Here is a 19,769-nt window from a genome sequence, read left to right on the forward strand (position 1 = left end):
GCAGCCGTGTGCGTCCGCGCATGCGCAAAAAAACCTTTTTGCGCATGCGCGTGCATGGACACACGCACGCGGCTCCCTCTTTTTTTAATTTGTGATGGAACCGGTTCCCAGTGGCTCTTTTTCTTTTTTAGGTTGCCGACCCCTGAACTAGACATACTCAATTCCAGCAACCGTTCCTTATATGTTTTAGTCTCCCGTCCCCTAATCATCTTTGTTGCTCTTCTCTGTATTCTTTCTACAGTCTCAGCATCTTTTTTACATTGTGGTATCCAAAACTGGATGCAGTATTCCAAGTGTGGTTTTACCAAGGCATTGTAAAGTGGTATTAACATTTCATGTGATCTTGATTCTATCCAATACCTTGGCACAGATTTGTTATAGGTCAGTAGCACTTGCAGAAGGCTTGGAGCCCACCTACCTGCCCTCCAGCAAACTGTTTCTATTGCTAGCTCAAGCCTTCTGAAATAACCAGCTTTGACTCATAGATGAACACAACATAAGAGTTTGTAAAGGTAAAGGTAAAGGTTCCCCCGCACATGCGTGCTAGTCGTTTCCGACTCTAGGGGCCGGTGCGCATCTCCGTTTCAAAGCCGAAGAGCCAGCGCTTGTCCGAGGACGTCTCCGTGGTCATGTGGCCGGCATGACTAGACGCCAAAGGCGCACGGAATGCTGTTACCTTCCCACCGTAGTGGTCCCTATTTTTCTACTTGCATTTTTTACGTGCTTTCGAACTGCTAGGTTGGCAGAAGCTGGGACGAGTAACAGGCGCTCACTCTGTTACGCGACACTCGGGATTCGACCTGCCAAACTGCCGACCTTCTGATCGACAAGCTCAGCGTCCTAACCCACTGAGCCACCGCGTCCCTTTAAGAGTTTGTACAAAGAAGAAATAGAAAGAATTCCAAGCCTGATCAAGTCCACTTCACGGGGGCTGAACTGGAATAAAAAAATGAGTTCTGGATTACATACCTACATAGTTCTGTATTGGTAAGGAGAAGCAAATATTCTGTATGTTTCTGTTTATCATTTCCATATCCGCCCCACTTCTCCTTTACTATTAATTGTACCATAGCATTGCTTTTTCGACTAGGATTATACAAATACTGTGAAAAGTTTATAAACCACTACTTTTCAACTCATTAAAGTAGTACTGTCTTTTCTCAGGCTTGCACAGCTGCTTTAGAAGTTGCTTGTAGCTAGTTCTACTTACACATGCATGTACAGCCACCTTATCTGGCTGTTAATGTGGTCATTTTTTTTATTACACACACACACACGAACAGTTGAAAGTAGCATCTAAAGCAGCTATGCTAGCCTGAAAAAGAAAACAAGCACTATAATAAAATAAAAAGAGGTGCTTCATCCATGCTATTATATTGTATGTTGTACATGATCTTAATTTCTTTACTTTGCTTTATTTTCCAGTGTTTTTCCATAATGTACAGTAAGAGGATTCAATTATACCCAGATTTAAAACCAGATGCAATACAGAAGCTGTTTCTGTAATGATCCTAAGCCATAGAAAAATAGAAGAGCCAACAGGAAGAAAAAAATCTGTGAAACTTTAACATACTTCTCGTCCTAGCTATGACTGAGAGATAGAGCTGAAGAAGCTTCTTGGATGAGAAACGAAACATCTTCAAAGAAAACAAGAAAGCCCAGTTAACGCTTGAAAAAAGCACCTTTGGGACAATCATGACCTGGATGACTAAGAATCCCCACTGACTTGGGAGATAAGGAACATCATACACCAAATTTTGTGGGCATCAAGTAATGAAGGATATCCAGTTCTTAATATGGAATATACATGATACAAATGTCACAGGGAGCAGCAGCCATTCAACAATCTTAGGCAGTGTTTGGATTCAGCAGCTCTGACACAGAAAGGAGACAAATAAATGGCTTACAGGGGATAAATAGTTTATAGGATAACGTGTAAGCATCAGACCATGTGGGCTTGTTAACAAATTAAGACTGTTCTTGCACACAGATGATAATTGAAGACTTCCTTGGCTAATGCAATTACTTCACTTTCATAAATTTCTCTGTTCTATTTATATAACTTCTCTTTGTATCTTCAGCTAAAGTAATTTTGCAATAAACACGATGAAACATTTTTACTAATTTGCTGAAAAGTAGATGCCTTATAACACATACCCCAAGCCTCTTTTCTTTTCTAGAAACGACCCGCTGAACAAGTCTGCCTACTAACATTCATTAAATAAAATGTTCAATTAAATGCAAATTTATATTCTTGAAGCAAGATCCAGTAAAACAATTCTGGTTTTAACAGAGGAAACAGATTTTGATTGTGCCAAAATCTTACCATCAGGGTAATTCTAATGTATACCAACCGAGTAGAGTTCAGCTAAAAACAATACTGATCATTACTCCAGCATGCAAGGTGACAAAAGATGTTGGCTATTAAGGAAATTATAAGATAAAATTTCTAGTAGGGAAAAGATCACACTACAAATAGTGTTTTCTGTATGACATTTCCTTATAAAACAATTTAAATTTACAATGCATTTTCTCTTTTGGCTTTCTAGTCCTTGGAGTAAAGTTACTGCATTTTTAAGTAGTTATTCCACATTCCTCAGAAAGTACATCTTGTCCCGCCTTTACCTCACTCAGCCATCTCTGTAGCGGTGAACACCTTACCAAGTTTTTTTTATCACACACTGTGTTATACCAGGATTTCTACCTTTCACTCTTTTTGATACCTCCATTTATTTTGTTATTTTGAATTCTGTAAAAATATCCTACATCTGTAGTTAAAAGTCACAGGTTCAGTTCTACCATAATTCTGCTTTGTGTAAAGGCTAGTACCTGAGCCGGTGGCAACATAAGAAAACTTAGACAATGAGCAACAGATACTAGACAGACCAATATAAACATTTCTGTAGTCGAGATCTTTTAATGCAGGGGTGTCAAACTGCCAGCCCGGGGGGCTGGACGCGTCACCAGGAAACCACGCCCACCCCATTGCTGGCAATGGGGGAAAAGCTCGGATATGTTGCACGATGTCACGTGACATCGCAAGCTTCACGTCTGTTTTAATGAATCAAGACAATTTCATGTCAGTTTAATTATGATGTTTAAGTGATTATGTAAGGAAATATTCTGTGTAACCCAGATGAGCAATAGTCCTTGAGGGTATCAGTGTGGAAACCAAATATGTTATTTCAGGGCTGCTAATCTCTAGAAACAAAGTTTGGTGTCATTGGTTCATAGCCTTCAAAATGCCTGAACTGGGCAATCAATTATTCCAATAAACCAGTATTTGTCTTAGCAAAAGATGTGAGTTGGATTGTTCCCCAGGACTCCTTCAGCAAGCCATACTTTCCATAAACAACTATCCAGTTCCCATTGTATACTTTTCTTAAGAACATATCAGGGCTTCAGAAGGAAGGCATTGACTAGAGGGGTCATTAGCAGGTCAGAATAAATCCACATTAACACCACTCATAAAGTAAGTCTATAACTGGGAATATGGGAGTACACTTTGAAGAAAAAAGACATCTGCTTTTCATAAAGAAATCCATCCACACAATTGATCGGAATGCTACACTTTTCAACTATCATAGTTAGAGCAGAGTCTTACAGTTAACAGAATATGATATGGTACAATTCACAGATTCTTCTTCACTGGTAAGAGAATGTATATTTGGTAGGACTTCACTGAGCTATAGATTTTCTACAGTCAACTCTTTCTCAATGAGAAGTTGTGGAGGGAATAGGAGATGACCTTGAGAGGCATGAGGAAGAGTTGCTAGCCACTAAGACAATAGTCAGATAAGCAGGGCTTGAACCCAAGCCAAGAAAATAATGCCTCCGGCTGTGTGGAACTTTCTTGGGGAAAGAGGGAAATAGATGCTGCCTAGGAAACAATCAGGAAAGAGAGGCCCCAATGGCTTAACAGTCAGAGAAGCAAACTTAGAAAGGGACCAAGCAGTTCAAAGTGACAGGGAGATGTTTGTACTTTCAGACTTACAAGATTCTGTTAATGTAGCCTGACAATAAAGTGGAATTAGCTCATCTAGTTGGTTTTTGGGTCTGATTTACCTAGTCCTAGAAGGTAATGACACAGACAAGTTCTCCCTAGTTCACAGAAAAATAAAGTGAGGGAGGGGGGAAAGCATGTTCAGAATTGCAAGGCTTGTTGCAATTTATTTATTTAATTTGTTAAATTTATTTGCCACCCATTTTGTTTCAAAGCAACTCTAAGTAGCTTAAAGCAAAGCACTACATCAAAAAGATAAATATTTCTAAAACAAAAATGGAAATTACAATGAAAAAATAAAATATTTAACTGATGGAGAGAGAGAGAGAGAGAGAGAGAGAGAGAGAGAGGGAGCAGGATAAGCGGAGGAGGGAGGTGGAATTTTCTCTTCATTCACCACCTCCAGTGTGATTCTCACCAGTTGGAGCCCCAAGGCATCTGCCAAAGCCTTATCTTTTGGCCCTTTTGGATGGTCAGAAGGGTGGAAGCCAATCTCACCTCAAGGGGGAAGAGATTCCAAAGGGCAGGCACCATGGTAGAGAAGCCCTTCCCTTGGACCCCACCAACTGCAATTCCTTGACTAGCGGGGCCAGCAGCATATCTCCTCTGCCAATGCAGATGGAGCAGGCCAGACCCAGTGAGGGCAGACTGTTCCTCAAAGTAACCTTGACCTATGCCATGCAAAGCTTTAAAGGTAATAACCAACACCCTGAATTGTACCTGGAAGCAAACTAGCTCGCAGAGCAGTATGTTGTGATTCAGCGTCAGCCTGTGGTTTCGGCAGCTGAGTCAGACAATTCTGAAGAGGAGGAGGAGGGGTTTGGAGAGCCTTTGGTGTCAGAGGAAGGTTCTGATGCACCGCAGAACTCTCAGCCAGGCCCCTCCCGTCTTGTTCCTCCTCAGACCCAGCTGTGTGAGCCTGAAAGATTGGAAGAAGACGATCCACAGCTGGCTCTGTTCAGGGACGCTAGGAGCAGGAGGCAATCTAGTAGAACTGAGCAAAGGAAAGCAATGAGGCAACTCGGGAGAAGGCAATGAGAAGCCATGCCTTGAGACTGCTGTTTGAAAGGGGAACGTGTGGGAGGTGCTGGTTGCTGAAGGCAACCGTTTGAAGAGCTTCTGATAAAGTCTTGGTCTGTATTTGTTTAACTTTTGTTTGAACTTTTTTGTTTAGCTTTTGCAAATAAATTTGGTTGGATTAGTTCCAGCCTATTGAATATAAAAAGGGGTTGTCCCTGACATTCCAACAGGGCCGGTCGTAGGCTGGAACAGAACACAGTAGTGTAACATGGGCCACCTTAGGGGACCCAACAACTGCCTGTGTCACCACACTCTGCACCCATTGAAGCAATAAAAATAGTCCCGACTGATATCATATTTCTTAGACTGGTCTACCTTGTAGAACTCACAGAAGTACTCATACAGTTCTAAAAAACTATTTTGAAGTTTTAGGCATTAATGGCAACCTACAATTATGGAGTTAATGAAAAAAGGCCTAGTATACGGAATACAGACCCATCAAGAAACTGGACCTCACTTATGTATGAGGTGCCATATTTGTAGGTTTTATACTTCATTTAATTGTCTGCCATTTCAATTACTTCAGGTCTCACATCCAGACACATGCAAAATCAAGCTGCCAATTTAATCCCTGGGAGTTCGATTAACCATAAAACTGGAGTCAACTGGAATGAAAGAGTTTATAATTCAATTCAAGCTTATAACTCCTAAATATTAAAATTTATTTTAATATTTATTTCCAATGTTTTAGGGCATTTAAAAAAAAACCTAAACACTTGTATAGTCTTTAAACAAAGTGAAAAAAATAACTGATGCCCAATTTTTACTGTATTCATTTCATACTGACAAAATTAATTCCTTACATATCAGATCATCAGTTTAGCCTAAAAATAAAAAATAAAATAAAATCAGTAAGTGGAAATATGTTTGGGAAACGAACCTCATTTTATTCAACAAACTAATACCAGTACAGTATTTATCTTCTCAATTGGAATTGCAAAAAACACTCTAAAGAATAGTTAGAAACTTCAAATAGAAATTTTGATTCTGGGATTCCCAAATTATCAACTCTGATTTATTTTGAAACATAAACATGGCATTCATGGCAACTCTGAAATGACACGCTTCATAACAGTGTTACCTACTTAAGTAGAAGAATCATTAGGGACATTTAGTATATTTTTAACTAGGAAAAGGCATATATTAAAACATGCTGGGAGGCAGCACAGCTATTTTGAAACACATATTAAATAACCTAACCTTCCTCAGTGATATTTTAGTTATCTTAGCAGTAGTTCATACGCTTCTCTTTCTCCATAAAGATGGTCCTCAAATATGCATGTTAGTCTGATGCAACATATCCATTCAGACACCACTTTCTCTATTTCAACATTAGTGTAGTGCCTGGAGGTAAGCTTCACATGTGAAGATTACTGTTAGGAAGAACAGGCAGCTATTATCTTTGAATATATCATATCAATTTGCACTGCAACATGCAGAGCTAAAGACAGAAAGTAGTTTTCCTATGAAGTACTTTAAACTTATATTTGTTTTAACATATTTATGTGGCCACACGTCTATCAAAGCTACTTTGGGCAGCAAACATAAATAGAGAAGAAAATCACAATTCATGGTGCTGGGGTTTTTTGAGTTTTGTTTTTTTTTTTGCTGCTTCTAGTCAGTGTTGACTCCTGGTTCCTGCCATTTTCTTGGTAAGATTTCAGAAGTGCATTGTTTGCTTTCTAGGGCTGAGAACAATTAGCCCAAGGTCATCCAGTTGGCTTTGTGCCTAAGATGTGACTAGAACACAGTTTCCCACTTTCTATTCTGACGCCTTAACCATTAACCAAACTGGCTGTCAAATAGAAAAATACAGGTCGCTAAAAAGCCCTCTCTATTAGAGTTCAATTAGCATCCTGATCTCAAGTTCTGGAAGGCTGGCAGTGTCACGGTCATCTATGATTTAAACTTGAGTCTCTTCCATAAGACAGGCATCGTATCACAGAAGGCCTGCTTTCCAGGACCTATCAAGTGACACTACTTCACCAATGGGACCTACAGCATGCCTACTTGACCCGGTCAGGTGATCTGGACATAAACCAGTGGGGAGAGGTAGTTTACAGGAAACCCAACCCCATGCCAACAAAGGTGACAACCAGCATCTGAAACTGAGAAACTGGACGAAAGCCTGCAGCTGAGGGAGCAGCAGTCTTACTCGGGCACAATATTGTCCATATTACTACATTCTGAATCATCTGAAGCTTCTCAATTCTCTTCAAAGATAATCCTACGTAGAGTATGTTGTAATAAGTCAAACAGGAAGTGATTAAGGCATTATTTAATGCATTATTCACTTGTAATGCTGTCACAACAGGTAGAAGCATCATGTATTTCTTGACACATGTGCACTGGGATGAGATGGCGCTTACCCATTTCAGTACTTTTTTTAGGAAGAGGAAAAACTCATTTAATGAATAAATCAAACTGGTGGTTCACACAACATGCTAAGCCACAAACAAGTGGCTTAGAAGTCCAACCTTTGGACTTTTAAATGTGTAGCATAATGGGTTACTTCTCTGCTAAAACTGTCATTCAGTACTACTGTGGCCAAGTCTGTGACAGACCCTACTTTCTGGTTATGTTAAAGGCCTTTTATGATTAACTGCTAATTATGTTTTATTTTTAAAGTTTCTTTTAGTAACAATTATGTTTTTATTTATATTAAATTGTGTACATCCCAGAGTGAGATGTGTGGCCATATAAATTGAATAAATAATGAAATATTGTTGAGAATTATTGCTGTTGTTTGCAAAAGAAGCTGTATGAAAACGACTACATTAGTGGAAAGGTGAATTTGGGATTAATTTCCCTTTTTCATACAACATATAGTGGGATGAAAAACTGCTCTGCTAAAAGCAGAAGACATACAGCAGAGTGACACTTGTGAATTTATAATGATAAAGAACAGTCATTCATATTCTTAAGCATATAAATATTATGTCATATTCATGCAGTATAAATCCTCAAGAAAAAAGAGCAAGAATGGATTTATTTCAAAAGAGTGAGAAAAGGTCATTTATGCACAGATGGCTAAGCACTATTATAACCAATATTCACTAGATCATAGCTCAAACTTTTCAATAATTTCCCCATTGAACGCAGTAGTTGCTGTTACTAGGTTAAAATTTTCACTTAATCCATAAGAATATGGATTTCATCCTTTTAAAATTAATGATCATAGGACGAATTTTATCTCTCAGAGTTTATACATATGGTGGAAACTATTTTTTCTAAACTAGAGAAAATGGAGGTCCAGAATTTCACTACACAACTAATACATAGCCTATTTATGTGGTTTACAATTATCACTAAAGCTATTTTTCCTTTAGGTAAGCGTGTACCATAAATGACACATAAAAATGTATTTTGAAAGGATATCAAAATAAAATGATGGACTTTCTTAGACTTATTTGCTAGCTGACTTGAATAGGAAAGGGATACATACACATGTAAAGTGATTTAAGAATTGATGCATTTCTTAACACACACTTTTGTTTAACAATTGTAGAACAGTATTTCAGTGCTATCATCATTAGCAAAAGCAATCCTGAAATGAGAAATTAATATAAAATCCAATCATTTGCTAAGTAAATATATTATCACATATTGAACAAGTTTAATGCATCACAAAATGAAGCATATCAGCTAACCAGAGTTTGAAAACTGACATGTTATAATACTAGTATTAAAGGTATTTTCATAAAGCAAGTAGATTGCCCAGCACCCTTCCTAGATTTAAATTCCTTCTGTTATCATAAAATATCTTTGTAACATATACCAATTCAAACTCTCTAGTCCAGTGGTTCCCAACCTTTTCTATACCCTACACCCCTAGAACTCGATATATTCTCGCACCCCTTACAAAAGTTCAAAATAACGGCAATGAATTATACAGTATAATTTTGAAAACCCAAGTTTTTGCATCCTTGGAATATCGTCTCGCACCCCTGGTTGGGAACCCCTGTGTCTAGTCCTCAGCCGTCTCCTGCGGCTCCCAGTCCTCTGCCATGTGCAGTCCAAAAAAAAAAGTGGGACTAAAAAAGTTCAGCCAATCAATTCAAATATGCAGGGTAGGTGCATATCTCGCATTGGCTCCACTCTTCAGTCAAACCCTGTTCTGCGCATGCGCGCATGTACGCGCATTTTTTGTGGCTCCCAGTTTTTCCTTTTGTGAGGGAACCGGTTCTGAGTGGCTCTTTCACTGTTTTAGGTTGCTGACCCCTGGTCTAGTCCATAAACAATCTAATTTATAGGCAGGACCTGTCAAGTATGAACAACAAAACTATTTAAAGGATGTATTTTCAAGCAGAAGAATGCAATTTTCACCATCACCTGCAGGTAATATACCCCACACCAATATATGTCATAAATAGGTTGACATATATTGGTATGGGATATCTAAACTATTATTTAAGCTTTTATATATAAAACTATATTTAATTCTCTAAAAAGACAGCTCAGACTAAGATAGTAAACACATTTTTATTTTTCAAGTCTTTACTTTCAAAAAGCTAAAACTTCCTTTCTCAATACCAGTCTTGGAATTATTTCAATGTTTAACAAAAATCAAAGTGTCACAGAAAGTTGTAATTAATTTTTTTGTATTTTTTTTCTTTATAAAATAAATCTCTTTGTCAAAACATTGCAAAGATAATGAAATCAAACCATAATTTCCAGCAATACTCAGAAAAAGAGGGAACAGGGTAGAGGAAGGAAGAAATGCATATCTATTGAAAGGTAAATTACATTTTCATAAAAGAATGGTTTTATTCATAAAACTACAAAAAGATGGTCATACAAAGTTATATATGTATTTGTACACCGGCAAGTGTGCTCCTTTACAAGGTACAGCTAAACAGTCCTGTCTTTCTCATGAAGTGGGTATATAAACGGTATCCCACTCATTTCCAATCTGTTGTATTCCAGGTGCTTTGACTATAACTTCTACTATATTCGGCTAAGGAGAGAACAAACAGTATACAGATCTTATACCTTAAATGCTAACTTCACATACCACACAAAACAACAATGAAATCAACCACACGATGATTGAATATATGTGAACCAACACATGGCTTAATACATGTAAAATTGACTAAGTCTGCTCCATGGTATGACACCTGTGACTTAACTCCTGTAAATTTTATTAACATATAAAATAGACTTAATCTTCTCTGAAGAGTTGTCGGGTGTGAAGTGCAGGAGTTGGGAGAGATATCACGAAAATCAACATAAATTCATTGGACAAGGTGAAATAAAAAAGCACCATTTTTTAAAAATTGAACAAAAATTTAATTCCTAGCCTTTTACAGACTTCATAGGCAGGTCTGAACACATTTTTCAGCAAGTATTAGGTCTATTAATAAATTTCACCACTATAGAAAAGACACTCAAGCCTCAAATACAAACAATTTGAAAAGCATTTCTATTAGATAATTGGCATGTGAAACTAAATCTAATGCTTAACAAACAGATCTAGTTGTTCTTTTGAAGATTGTTTTCTTTAGATTGTCCACCCACACAATATTAGTTAAGTATCCTATATCACCACTGTATGCATTGTGACTTCAAAATGAATCATTCATTTAATTGGGATTTCTAGAACAAGTGTGCATAAAATAGAATTATAACCTCAATATGCCATCCTATACTCACCTACTAAGGAATTAAACTTAATGAAACTCATTTGCATCAACAAATTCAAGACCTAATGCACTGATGGAAAGACAACTCAGCCTGAAAGCAAGGATGCAAAATAGGTAGAGATTGCTTTTCTTCCTTCTGCTCTTCTGAGAGTTAAAAAATAATTCAAGTGAATCAGCCTTCACAAATTTAAAAATTCACATTTTACATCCATACCTATCACAATATTCCTTTAAAAGGTAACTAGTATTATGCAAAAAATGGAAAAAAATAGTTATGGAAAATAAATGTAAGGCCTATGTGTACTTTTGATCTGTCACTCATCAAGGATTGGGTCAATTTCACACGTTTTTTATCCACAGAGCCTTGTCTCAATTTTCTGTAACTAGCAAGGAGGAAAGGCTAGTCAGTTTCAGCTCATTGGGGGGGCAGTATGTCAGAAGGAGAACCAAATTTTATTTCAAGCTCACACTATTCAATGCAAGCTAAGATCTTGAACCTACCTTTTGCAGGCCAACACACAGGATACCCATCCCATCAAATGCCTTAACCTTTAGGCTCAAGAAATTAAATTCCAAGCCTCTCCATTTTTATTTTTATTTTTAGAGTTTTCAAAGCGGGTGTGGCAGATTTAGATCCTCTTTTGCCAATGCCAGCAAAAGCGAACCAGTCTACCTGGAGCGGTTTCAGCCCAACGGTTTGAGTATAAACTGATTCTGCAAAAATTACAGCAACAAGGAAGATCGGGGGCGGGGGGGGGCGGGGGGGGAAAGAAGGGGTGTAAGAGAGAGAACTAAACGCCAAGTCAACTCGCGGGAAAACAGTCTCCTGTTTCTCTGGCGTTTCCTCTCTTTCTCACCCATCCATACCCTTCTTTCTACTCCGGATGCTGAAGCCGAAAAAAAACATTCCACAAGGGCCAGGCATTCGCCACCTGATGGGGAGCTGACTGAGAGGAAGAGTCGAGTTGTTCAAACACCTAGCGGTGGGAGGGCTGCCTCGGTCTGCAGCTTTCATTACAGCGTTTCCTTACTGCACTGCAGAGGCGCCATCTTCTCGCTCTCCAGCTTCGCTCCAACCCATTTCTCTTTCGTCTGGTTTTCCCAAACTCTCCTCCTTAAGAGGAAAGCCTCTAGGGTGTACGAAGCGCGTTCTCTCCACACCGAAGGAAAACCCCTCGTGGGATTTGGACAGATTTCTTAAAACACCCCCCCCAAACCCCCGCATCCTCCCAGTCCCGCCGCCCAAGTCTGCAACCCACCCGGGGATAAACTGGACGACCTTATTAAACGGGGGGGGGAAACCCATCATAACGCCCCTTTTCTCCCTGACGGGGAAGCACGGAGGGACAGAGAGGTCGCAGCTGGTGGGAGCAAAGCCCCCCCCCCGTGCTGCCCGAAGGCGAGGAGGGGAGCTGCTCCGCAGGAGCCGCAACGCATTAATGCCTTACTACCGAAGTTGGTCCGAGCCAACGGGCGCCTGAGCCGAGAACTTACTCCTCCTCCCCCCCCCCACAACTACGGGAGTGAGGGACAATCCCCAAACGAGCGCCTCTTGTTTGCATTCCCTGTGAGGAGGAGGAGGAGGAACGAGGGAAAGCAGTGAGGAGCTGACAGTAACGAAACGCCTGGCCGGAGAATCGGGTTTCCCGGTCCCCAGCATTAAGGCGACGGCCACCACCACCACCAACAACAACACACACACACACACACACACCTTCCCGATTTCCTCCTCCCCCCCCTCCAGCTCGGCCACACCGGACAACCCCAGAAGAAGCGTGAAGGCAACAAAAGCCGCCCGGCGGGCCGGCGACAAGCCTGAAACTCATCTCTGCTCCCGTTCCCTCCTCCTCCTCCCCTTCCTTCGTTCTTTGCAAAGCCAAGCGTTCGAACCCACCGCTGCCAAGTTGGCGCATTCCCGAAAAGGAGGGATGCGAGGCACAAACAAGGGGCCTCGCCCTCCCTCCTCGCGCCCCCCTTTTCTTTCTCATCCTATGGACCGCCCGCTCCCTAAGTAGCCGAAAAGAGGCAAGACGCCCTTCTTCTTCCCCCCCTCCTCCCTTTCGCTTCGGAAGCGCCCCAGAGTCGACGGACGCTCGCCCGAAAGGGCTGCCCGAGGCTAGCCGCAAGTGAGGCAAGAGGCATTTTCCGAAGCCGCTCGCGTCCCCAGCCCGCCCCAGCCTCCTCTCTCCATTGTTCAGGCTGAAAGCAGGGATTTTTCAGGAGAGGCGCGGATCGAGGAACACACCCTTTCTTCTCGAGCCTTCAAGCAGGCCCGCTTTTCATCGGCTAGTTTCGGGGCGAAGCCCCAGCTTAAAGCCGCCGGAACCTCACGGCGAACAAAGACTTTCTTGCCGTAGCAACAGGGGAGAAGGTAAAATTGCCGAGCCGCTTACCTCCAAAGCTCCCGCTGTCCAAGAGGCTACGAGCAGCAGAAAAGCTAAATGCGGCAGCATCGCGGGCAAAGCGGCAGCTTAGGACGCTGGAGCTCAGGCACTAATTTTTAATATATATATATATATATATATATATATATAGGGAGACAGTCGAAAGATATCCGCCCAGCCGCCTTGCTTCGCCTCCCCGCTCTGCTGAGGAATGAAAACCGAGCTGCAAGAGCAGCAGCAGCAGCAGCGCTAGCGGAGCTTCGGAAAGGAGAAGGAGAGTCAGCTGATACTCCAACCCGCCCAAAGCGGCGGCGGCGGCGACAGTAGCAGCAGGCCGGTCCTTCGCAGAGTCCCCTAGCGACCGAACTGCGCAACTGCAGCTTCCATCGTTTGATTCGCGAAAGCCCCGGCCGGGAAAAGCCAAAACAGACGAGCCGGAAGGTTCCCTGCGTGAGACTGTATCGGCGACGGTCTGATGTTTGCTTCTGGCACAACAGGCGATGGAGGGGTCGGGATGTAGAACTAGGTCTGAGCGATTGCGAACATTATTCAGTGTAATCACAGTTTACGCCGTTCAGAGTTGTCCCCTGCCCCAAATCGGAAACCAAAATCGATTTTAAGATGGAGGGTTCCTAAAATGAACTCTGCTTCGTTCTGAGGTCATATAATTAGTTCCAGAGATCAAGAGTTCTTTAATATATTTCTCAGACTGGTAAATTTTGGGTTCTTAAAAAAACAACAACAAGGCAGACCGACAAGCCAAAAGTTGAGCTCTTTCTGGTACAATTCAGCAGGATGAGCAGTAAATGTTGCTAAAAGCAGTGCTTTTTTTGTAAAAGAAAAAGGTGCCGGAACTCACACATGTCATACAACCTGCCTTGCCTACCCTACAAGGTTCCATCCAAAAAAGGTGCCGGAACTCCATTCTGAGCGTTCTATGACAAAAAAAGCCCTAGCTAAAAGCATAGGTTAAAAGTTCCCACACACATGCGTGCTAGTCGTTTCCAACTCATCTCCTTTTCAAAGCCGAAGAGCCAGCGCTTGCATGGCTCTTCCTATTTTTCTACTTGCATTTTTACATGCTTTCGAACTGCTAGGTTGGCAGAAGCTGGGACGAGTAACAGGCACTCACTCTGTTACACGGCACTTGGGATTTGACCCGCCAAACTGCTGACTTTCTGATTGACAAGCTCAGTGTCTTAACCCACTGAGCCACCGCATCCCTTAAAGCATAGTGTGTCATAATTAAACTGCTCTGGGTAGCTGTTCCTCCTGCTTCTTACTAGTGCAAGTAAATCAACAGATGTACTTAATGCATCTCTTGATTTTATTAGAAACTGGTAAAAGTAATGTTTAAATACTAAATAGCTAAAAAAAGTGCCATGAGAACAGCCTCATTTATACTAGTGATATATCCAAAATCACGCATTGTCCCATAATGTTGTGTGTTTCATATGTTTAGAACTGAAAGTGAGATCAGATGATTAGCAATGGCAGTGTAGAGAGGTAGATTTGGGAAGGAATTTGCAGTTATACCCCCTCCCTCTCTGTGGTGACCAGCCAATCTTGGTCTTAGCTATTTTTCTGCCAACTCAGCTCCTTTCCATCTGCACTTCATTTCTCAAATTTCTTTGATTCCCTTTACTCTCCCACCCCACCCACTCATTTTCCTTTTTGTGACTCCAGCTTCTCTCCAGAGTTCCCAAAAGAAAAAAGAAAAAGAACAGCCAATATCACTATTTCTTCTGAGGAAGAAATGGCTTTGAGTTTGTGTTTATTTGGCCACCTTCCTGTATTCATCGTGTTCAGTTAACTTCCACCTTTCTGACTCCGTGTATATTTATTTAGAAGGATTTATTTCCATTTATAAATTGTAGGTAGCATATAATATCTGTAAAAATAGAAGATAGCCACCTAAATTGAACATCAACAGAACCAATAATCAGTCACCAATGCCTGCTAAAACAGGATTGTTCTGATAGCTCTAGAGAACAATTGTTCTTTTGGCTATGCAGAAGGATGCTTTGCAAAACTGTGAGAATAGGGGTTTCAAAGTGATGGTAAGGTTGCTACAGATAAGGATTCTCTTTGGATCCATGTCCCTTAGAATTGCTTTAAATAGAACATTGAACATGAATTCCCAGTTCTTTGTTCAAATTAACCAGAATGTCAGAATATCTAACAATTTGAAGTCAAAGGCAGTTAGTAATGCACTTTCCCAAGACTGAAAAAAGTACAAGAGATTTAAAATCTGTAAGTAAAATTTGATTCCAACACAAAAAATGCTACAAGAAAAATGCTTCTACAAACTGACTAGTAGAACCAGATGATCAAGATGTGACTACAGTTAAGCAATAGAATAGAAATGTCAGCTCGGTGCCAGAAGAACAATTGGTAACTTCTAAAAGTGAACACAAAAATGTGCAAACTGGTTAAATAGTAGGGCCAAACTTCTATCCCAGGGGTAGGCAACCTTGGCTCTTTTATGACTCATGGACTTCAACTCCCAGAATTCCTGAGCATTCTGGGAGTTGAAGTCCATGAGTCATAAAAGAACCAAGGTTGCCTACCCCTGTTCTATCCCATCATGAATGTAGTGTATTGGGCCTTTTACTTGAACTGTTTTCACATGTCTTTGAATGCTGTTTGAGATTGCTTAATCAGGGTGTCTGTGTAATAGTCGCTGGCTGCCCAGACATGCAGTCTCCAGGACGATCATTGGTTGGCTCTGGGGCGGGAATAGGTTCCTTTAAACCTATTGGCTGCCACCTAGTGGCCAACCGTATAAGTAGCTGCGTAGAAGCCTCTGTTCTCAGTTCTGTTCCTGTTACTACAATAAAGCAATGTTCCTGTTTGAACTCTCTCGTTTCGCCTCCTGCTTCCAAGAAACCCACTACACAATAATGACAGTTAAAGATCCTGCATTATTAGAATTTATTCTGGGAAAAGCTACAACTAACACAGTGGCATTGTGGCTTGATGAAGTTTGGGTGACAGCGGCAAACAAAACAAATTCTTCATTTAAATAATCAGAAAAATCTTAATTAAGTAAGTATCCATAACAAACAATCAAAAGAAATTTTAAATATTCTGAACAAGTTTTGATTGGTGCTAAACCTTTTTGCAGACTAATGGGTAGCCGCTTATTTTTCCAGTCAAATAGTAACCTACCAACTAGATAATAACCTCTCAGACTCTGGATAAGAATTCCATGTTATTTTCAACAAGTACTTCAATAAATCTAAAAGCCACAGCACTAACTTTACTATGACAATACAAAACACAAAAAGTGATATAATTAAGATGGTGCAGCTTGAGTTAAAAAAACCTTTAGTAAAATAAACATAATTAGGCAAGGGTATGAGTGCAGGTTAAGTGCAATAATTAAGGCAAAAGGCTAGAAACCATGTGATTGTGAGTTGTAGTCTTGCCTTAGACCAGACATGTCAAACTCGCGACATCATGTGATGTCGCGCGATGTATCAGAGCTTTTTCCCCATTGCCGGCAATGGGGTGGGCGCGGTTTCGTTGTGACGCATCCGGCCTACGGGCCGGCAGTTTGACACCCCTGCCTTAGACACAAAGGCAGCTGGATAATCGTGGGGCAGCCCTTTGCAGCCCTATGAAGAAGGCAAAGACTACCTCAAAGGCCTAACTCATCCATAGAGCATTGCTGGGAAGATTATGGTGTTGGAGGTGTTTGCTCCTGTCTTAAGGTTGCCAATTTGTTGGAGACTTCTTTTTATGTGACTAAAACTGACTCATGCTGCTTTTCTTTTCTGTGATATTTCTCAATCAACTGTGTTGACTATTGTTGAGTTCTTGGCAAAGATCTATGTGTCACCGCTTCTTGTTTCTCATTTCATGGTATTGGCAGAATGGGTTGAGTATATATTTTGCTTTGTTTCTCTTGTTCTTTCCTTTACTTAAGTATCACATGCATGAAGGATGTAGAAAGGTGACAGATTGGGCAATAGTTTGTAAACTTTTGGAATACTCTGTTTTGATGAATACATTGTTTTTGAAGATTTCCATAGTTTATGGATACTTTTTACATCTAAGCAGCCATTGAAAAGCTTGTTTATTAGTTTTGTGGGTATTTCTCCATATGTTTTGTAAACTTCTGAAACGGTCGAGTCTGGTCCTGAAATTTTGTTCGATGTATCTAATTGTATTGTTTTCACTTTTGGCATTAATGACTAGCCCTATGCACAGTAGTATTTTGGGATAGCTACCTTTGAGGCCAAAAGATCATTATAGAAGTACCTGTATTCTTTTTAAATTTATCTTTGATTGATTGTAGGATATTAGCTTTCTTGAGAACTTTCAAGAGCCTTCTTTTCTGTTGCGTTTCCTTCTAGCACTTTATGATGCTGCTTTTCCCTTCTCTGTTTTATGAGTTATTGTAGTTGATAATTTTTATAATCTTCCTGTAGTTGTCATGTTATGGTTTAGCTCACAGAGATTAAAATACATACACTATACACACACACACACACACACACACACACACACACACACCTGTTAAATAGTAATGGGCAAAAAGTTGAATCCGGAGCATCTCCTACTGGAATAAACACAAGGCTCAATTTCTAATCCTTGATTATTACAACTCCTCTTTGCTCAATGCAGCCCAGCCAAGCCAAAAGGTTTAAATCCATCAGGTACCTGGAGCAGACCAAGTTCCATTAACTTTTGCAGAGGTTAAGAATGGCAGCAATGTACATTTTGACTGGAAAGTGATCATATAACAAGGGATTAATGACTATGCAGTGTATCATCAGATCACATGCCATCTTCATTAAAGTGAACACTGGGTCTATTGCCTAGCCACTCATCTGAGTTGGGACTGAGGTAATCTGTACAAGTTCAGTCATTTTCTGGTAGTAATCATTGTAAATCTGAATACCTCTGGACCTCATCCAAAAGCACAGAAATTAAAGTCCTTTGGTGATAACAGCTTGAGATATTCGGCCATCATCCAGACAAGTATGATCAAGGACTAGTCACCCTGCAGTTGTGTGTCATATAAAGGCACATGTCCCAGGAATTATCAGAGCATCTTCTGGAAATTTGGAAGAGCAACTCTCCAGCAAGCCTACATTCCCTTCATCACTGAATTAGTTTTAGTTACACACATGAAGTTAGAATAGTGATTGCCTATCATCTTGTTATTTGCAGATATTATGTTTTTAGCACTTAGATAACTGCATATTTATGGCATGATACTTCTCTTATTTCTGAGCTTATTTTTGCTGTGGCATTTTCCTAAATTTTATTTTGTATTATTTCACAAGATTTAAGATATTTGGAGATGTCCTAATGAGATGTGGGAGATGAATATTTTTTTGCATTTTTACACTAGTAGAAAATAGGCAGAGGCTTTTCCCAAATTGATTTTAAATTGCTGGAGAGGCAAGTTCTGATATACATTTCTATATAGCTTGTTTTGCCCTTCAAGAATTGACTTTAATGATTTGCATTAATAATTTATTTTTCATATAAGTAAACTAGAAAAATGTTTATTATAATGTGCATCTTACTATGTTTTGTTTGTTTTCTTATCTTTCCTTTAATTTTTCTTCTTACCAGTACTTTCTCTTATTTTTCTTCTTTTTTCCTAACTTTACAATTTCTAGAATAAAGGTTATTTTCAATAGATTGAATAGAAATTTACAAGTACTGTATTTATTTATGATTACTGGTACTATAAAATACAACTTAATCTGAATTATGAAGGGAAAAAAGGCAGACTCCTGAAATGAGATCTACCTGTCTCTGTTGCAATGCCAGGTTATGGAGGTTTTCTTCACTGGCTGGTGACATGCCATAATAGTAAAGCAGCAACTACTTATTCGTTAATCTGGACATTACAATTGTCAGTGTCATGGATCAGACACAATGGAGGCAGGATACGAATTGGCAATGGGGTCAGCAAATTTACAGTGAGATTGCTTTGTGTTGACTTAGAGATGTGTGGAGAGCCCTTTAATTTCCTACTTGGTCCATAGTATCGCTTTATTGAAATCACTACACTTCTATTTATATAAAGTAGTGCCTCGTTACCAAAAATCTGTTAATCAGATATATAACAACTGCAAACAAACTGTCTGCGCTATCTCTGTTCATATAACACACTAACCCATGTTTAACTGGGATTCATTTAACATAGTATTTATTTTATGTATGTATGTGTGTATGTACGTATGTAATAAAGTTATATAGCCACCCAACTCACACATAGGTGATTCCCTACATTCACACAACATGCTGTACTAAAAGGCTAATATGACTAGCTAGTTTGTAGTTCAGTGCATTGTATGAATACGGGTCTCATCATATTCCCCAGCTGAAAGAAAAATAAATCAGAATCAATTTATACATGCACACACACACACACAAACACACACACTTGAGTTTAATTACTTCATTTCAATATAGGTTTTTCAAACCTTTAATGCTTTCTCTGATGATGCTGGCAGAAGACCAGCGAAAGCTTAGATTAGGTAGATATGCTTTAAACGGTTACTTTTTATTGCTTATTATGATCTTTTAGCAATAAACGACTGTTTTTTATCCATCCCAGTGTTCGAAGATTTTATACTTTAAGTAAATATATATATATATACTGTATGTTGTTGTTAGCTGCGAAGTCCT

The 19,769-nt window shown here is 39.9% G+C and overlaps 1 protein-coding gene across 2 annotated transcripts in view; it reads right to left on the reverse strand.

The window, feature by feature from the left end:
* APP (amyloid beta precursor protein) overlaps window positions 1-13,371 on the reverse strand; it is a 114,437-nt gene extending 101,066 nt beyond the window's left edge. For both annotated transcript variants that reach the window (XM_081327414.1, XM_081327413.1), the window contains exon 1: window positions 13,122-13,371. In XM_081327414.1, the coding sequence (XP_081183540.1) occupies window positions 13,122-13,181 (60 nt within the window). In that variant the 5' untranslated portion in view covers window positions 13,182-13,371. The remainder of the gene's footprint in view (window positions 1-13,121) is intronic.
* Window positions 13,372-19,769: the final 6,398 nt, after the last annotated feature.

Source organism: Vipera berus, assembly GCF_964194415.1.
Source record: "Vipera berus genome assembly, chromosome: 4".
NCBI classification, from domain to species: domain Eukaryota; kingdom Metazoa; phylum Chordata; class Lepidosauria; order Squamata; family Viperidae; genus Vipera; species Vipera berus.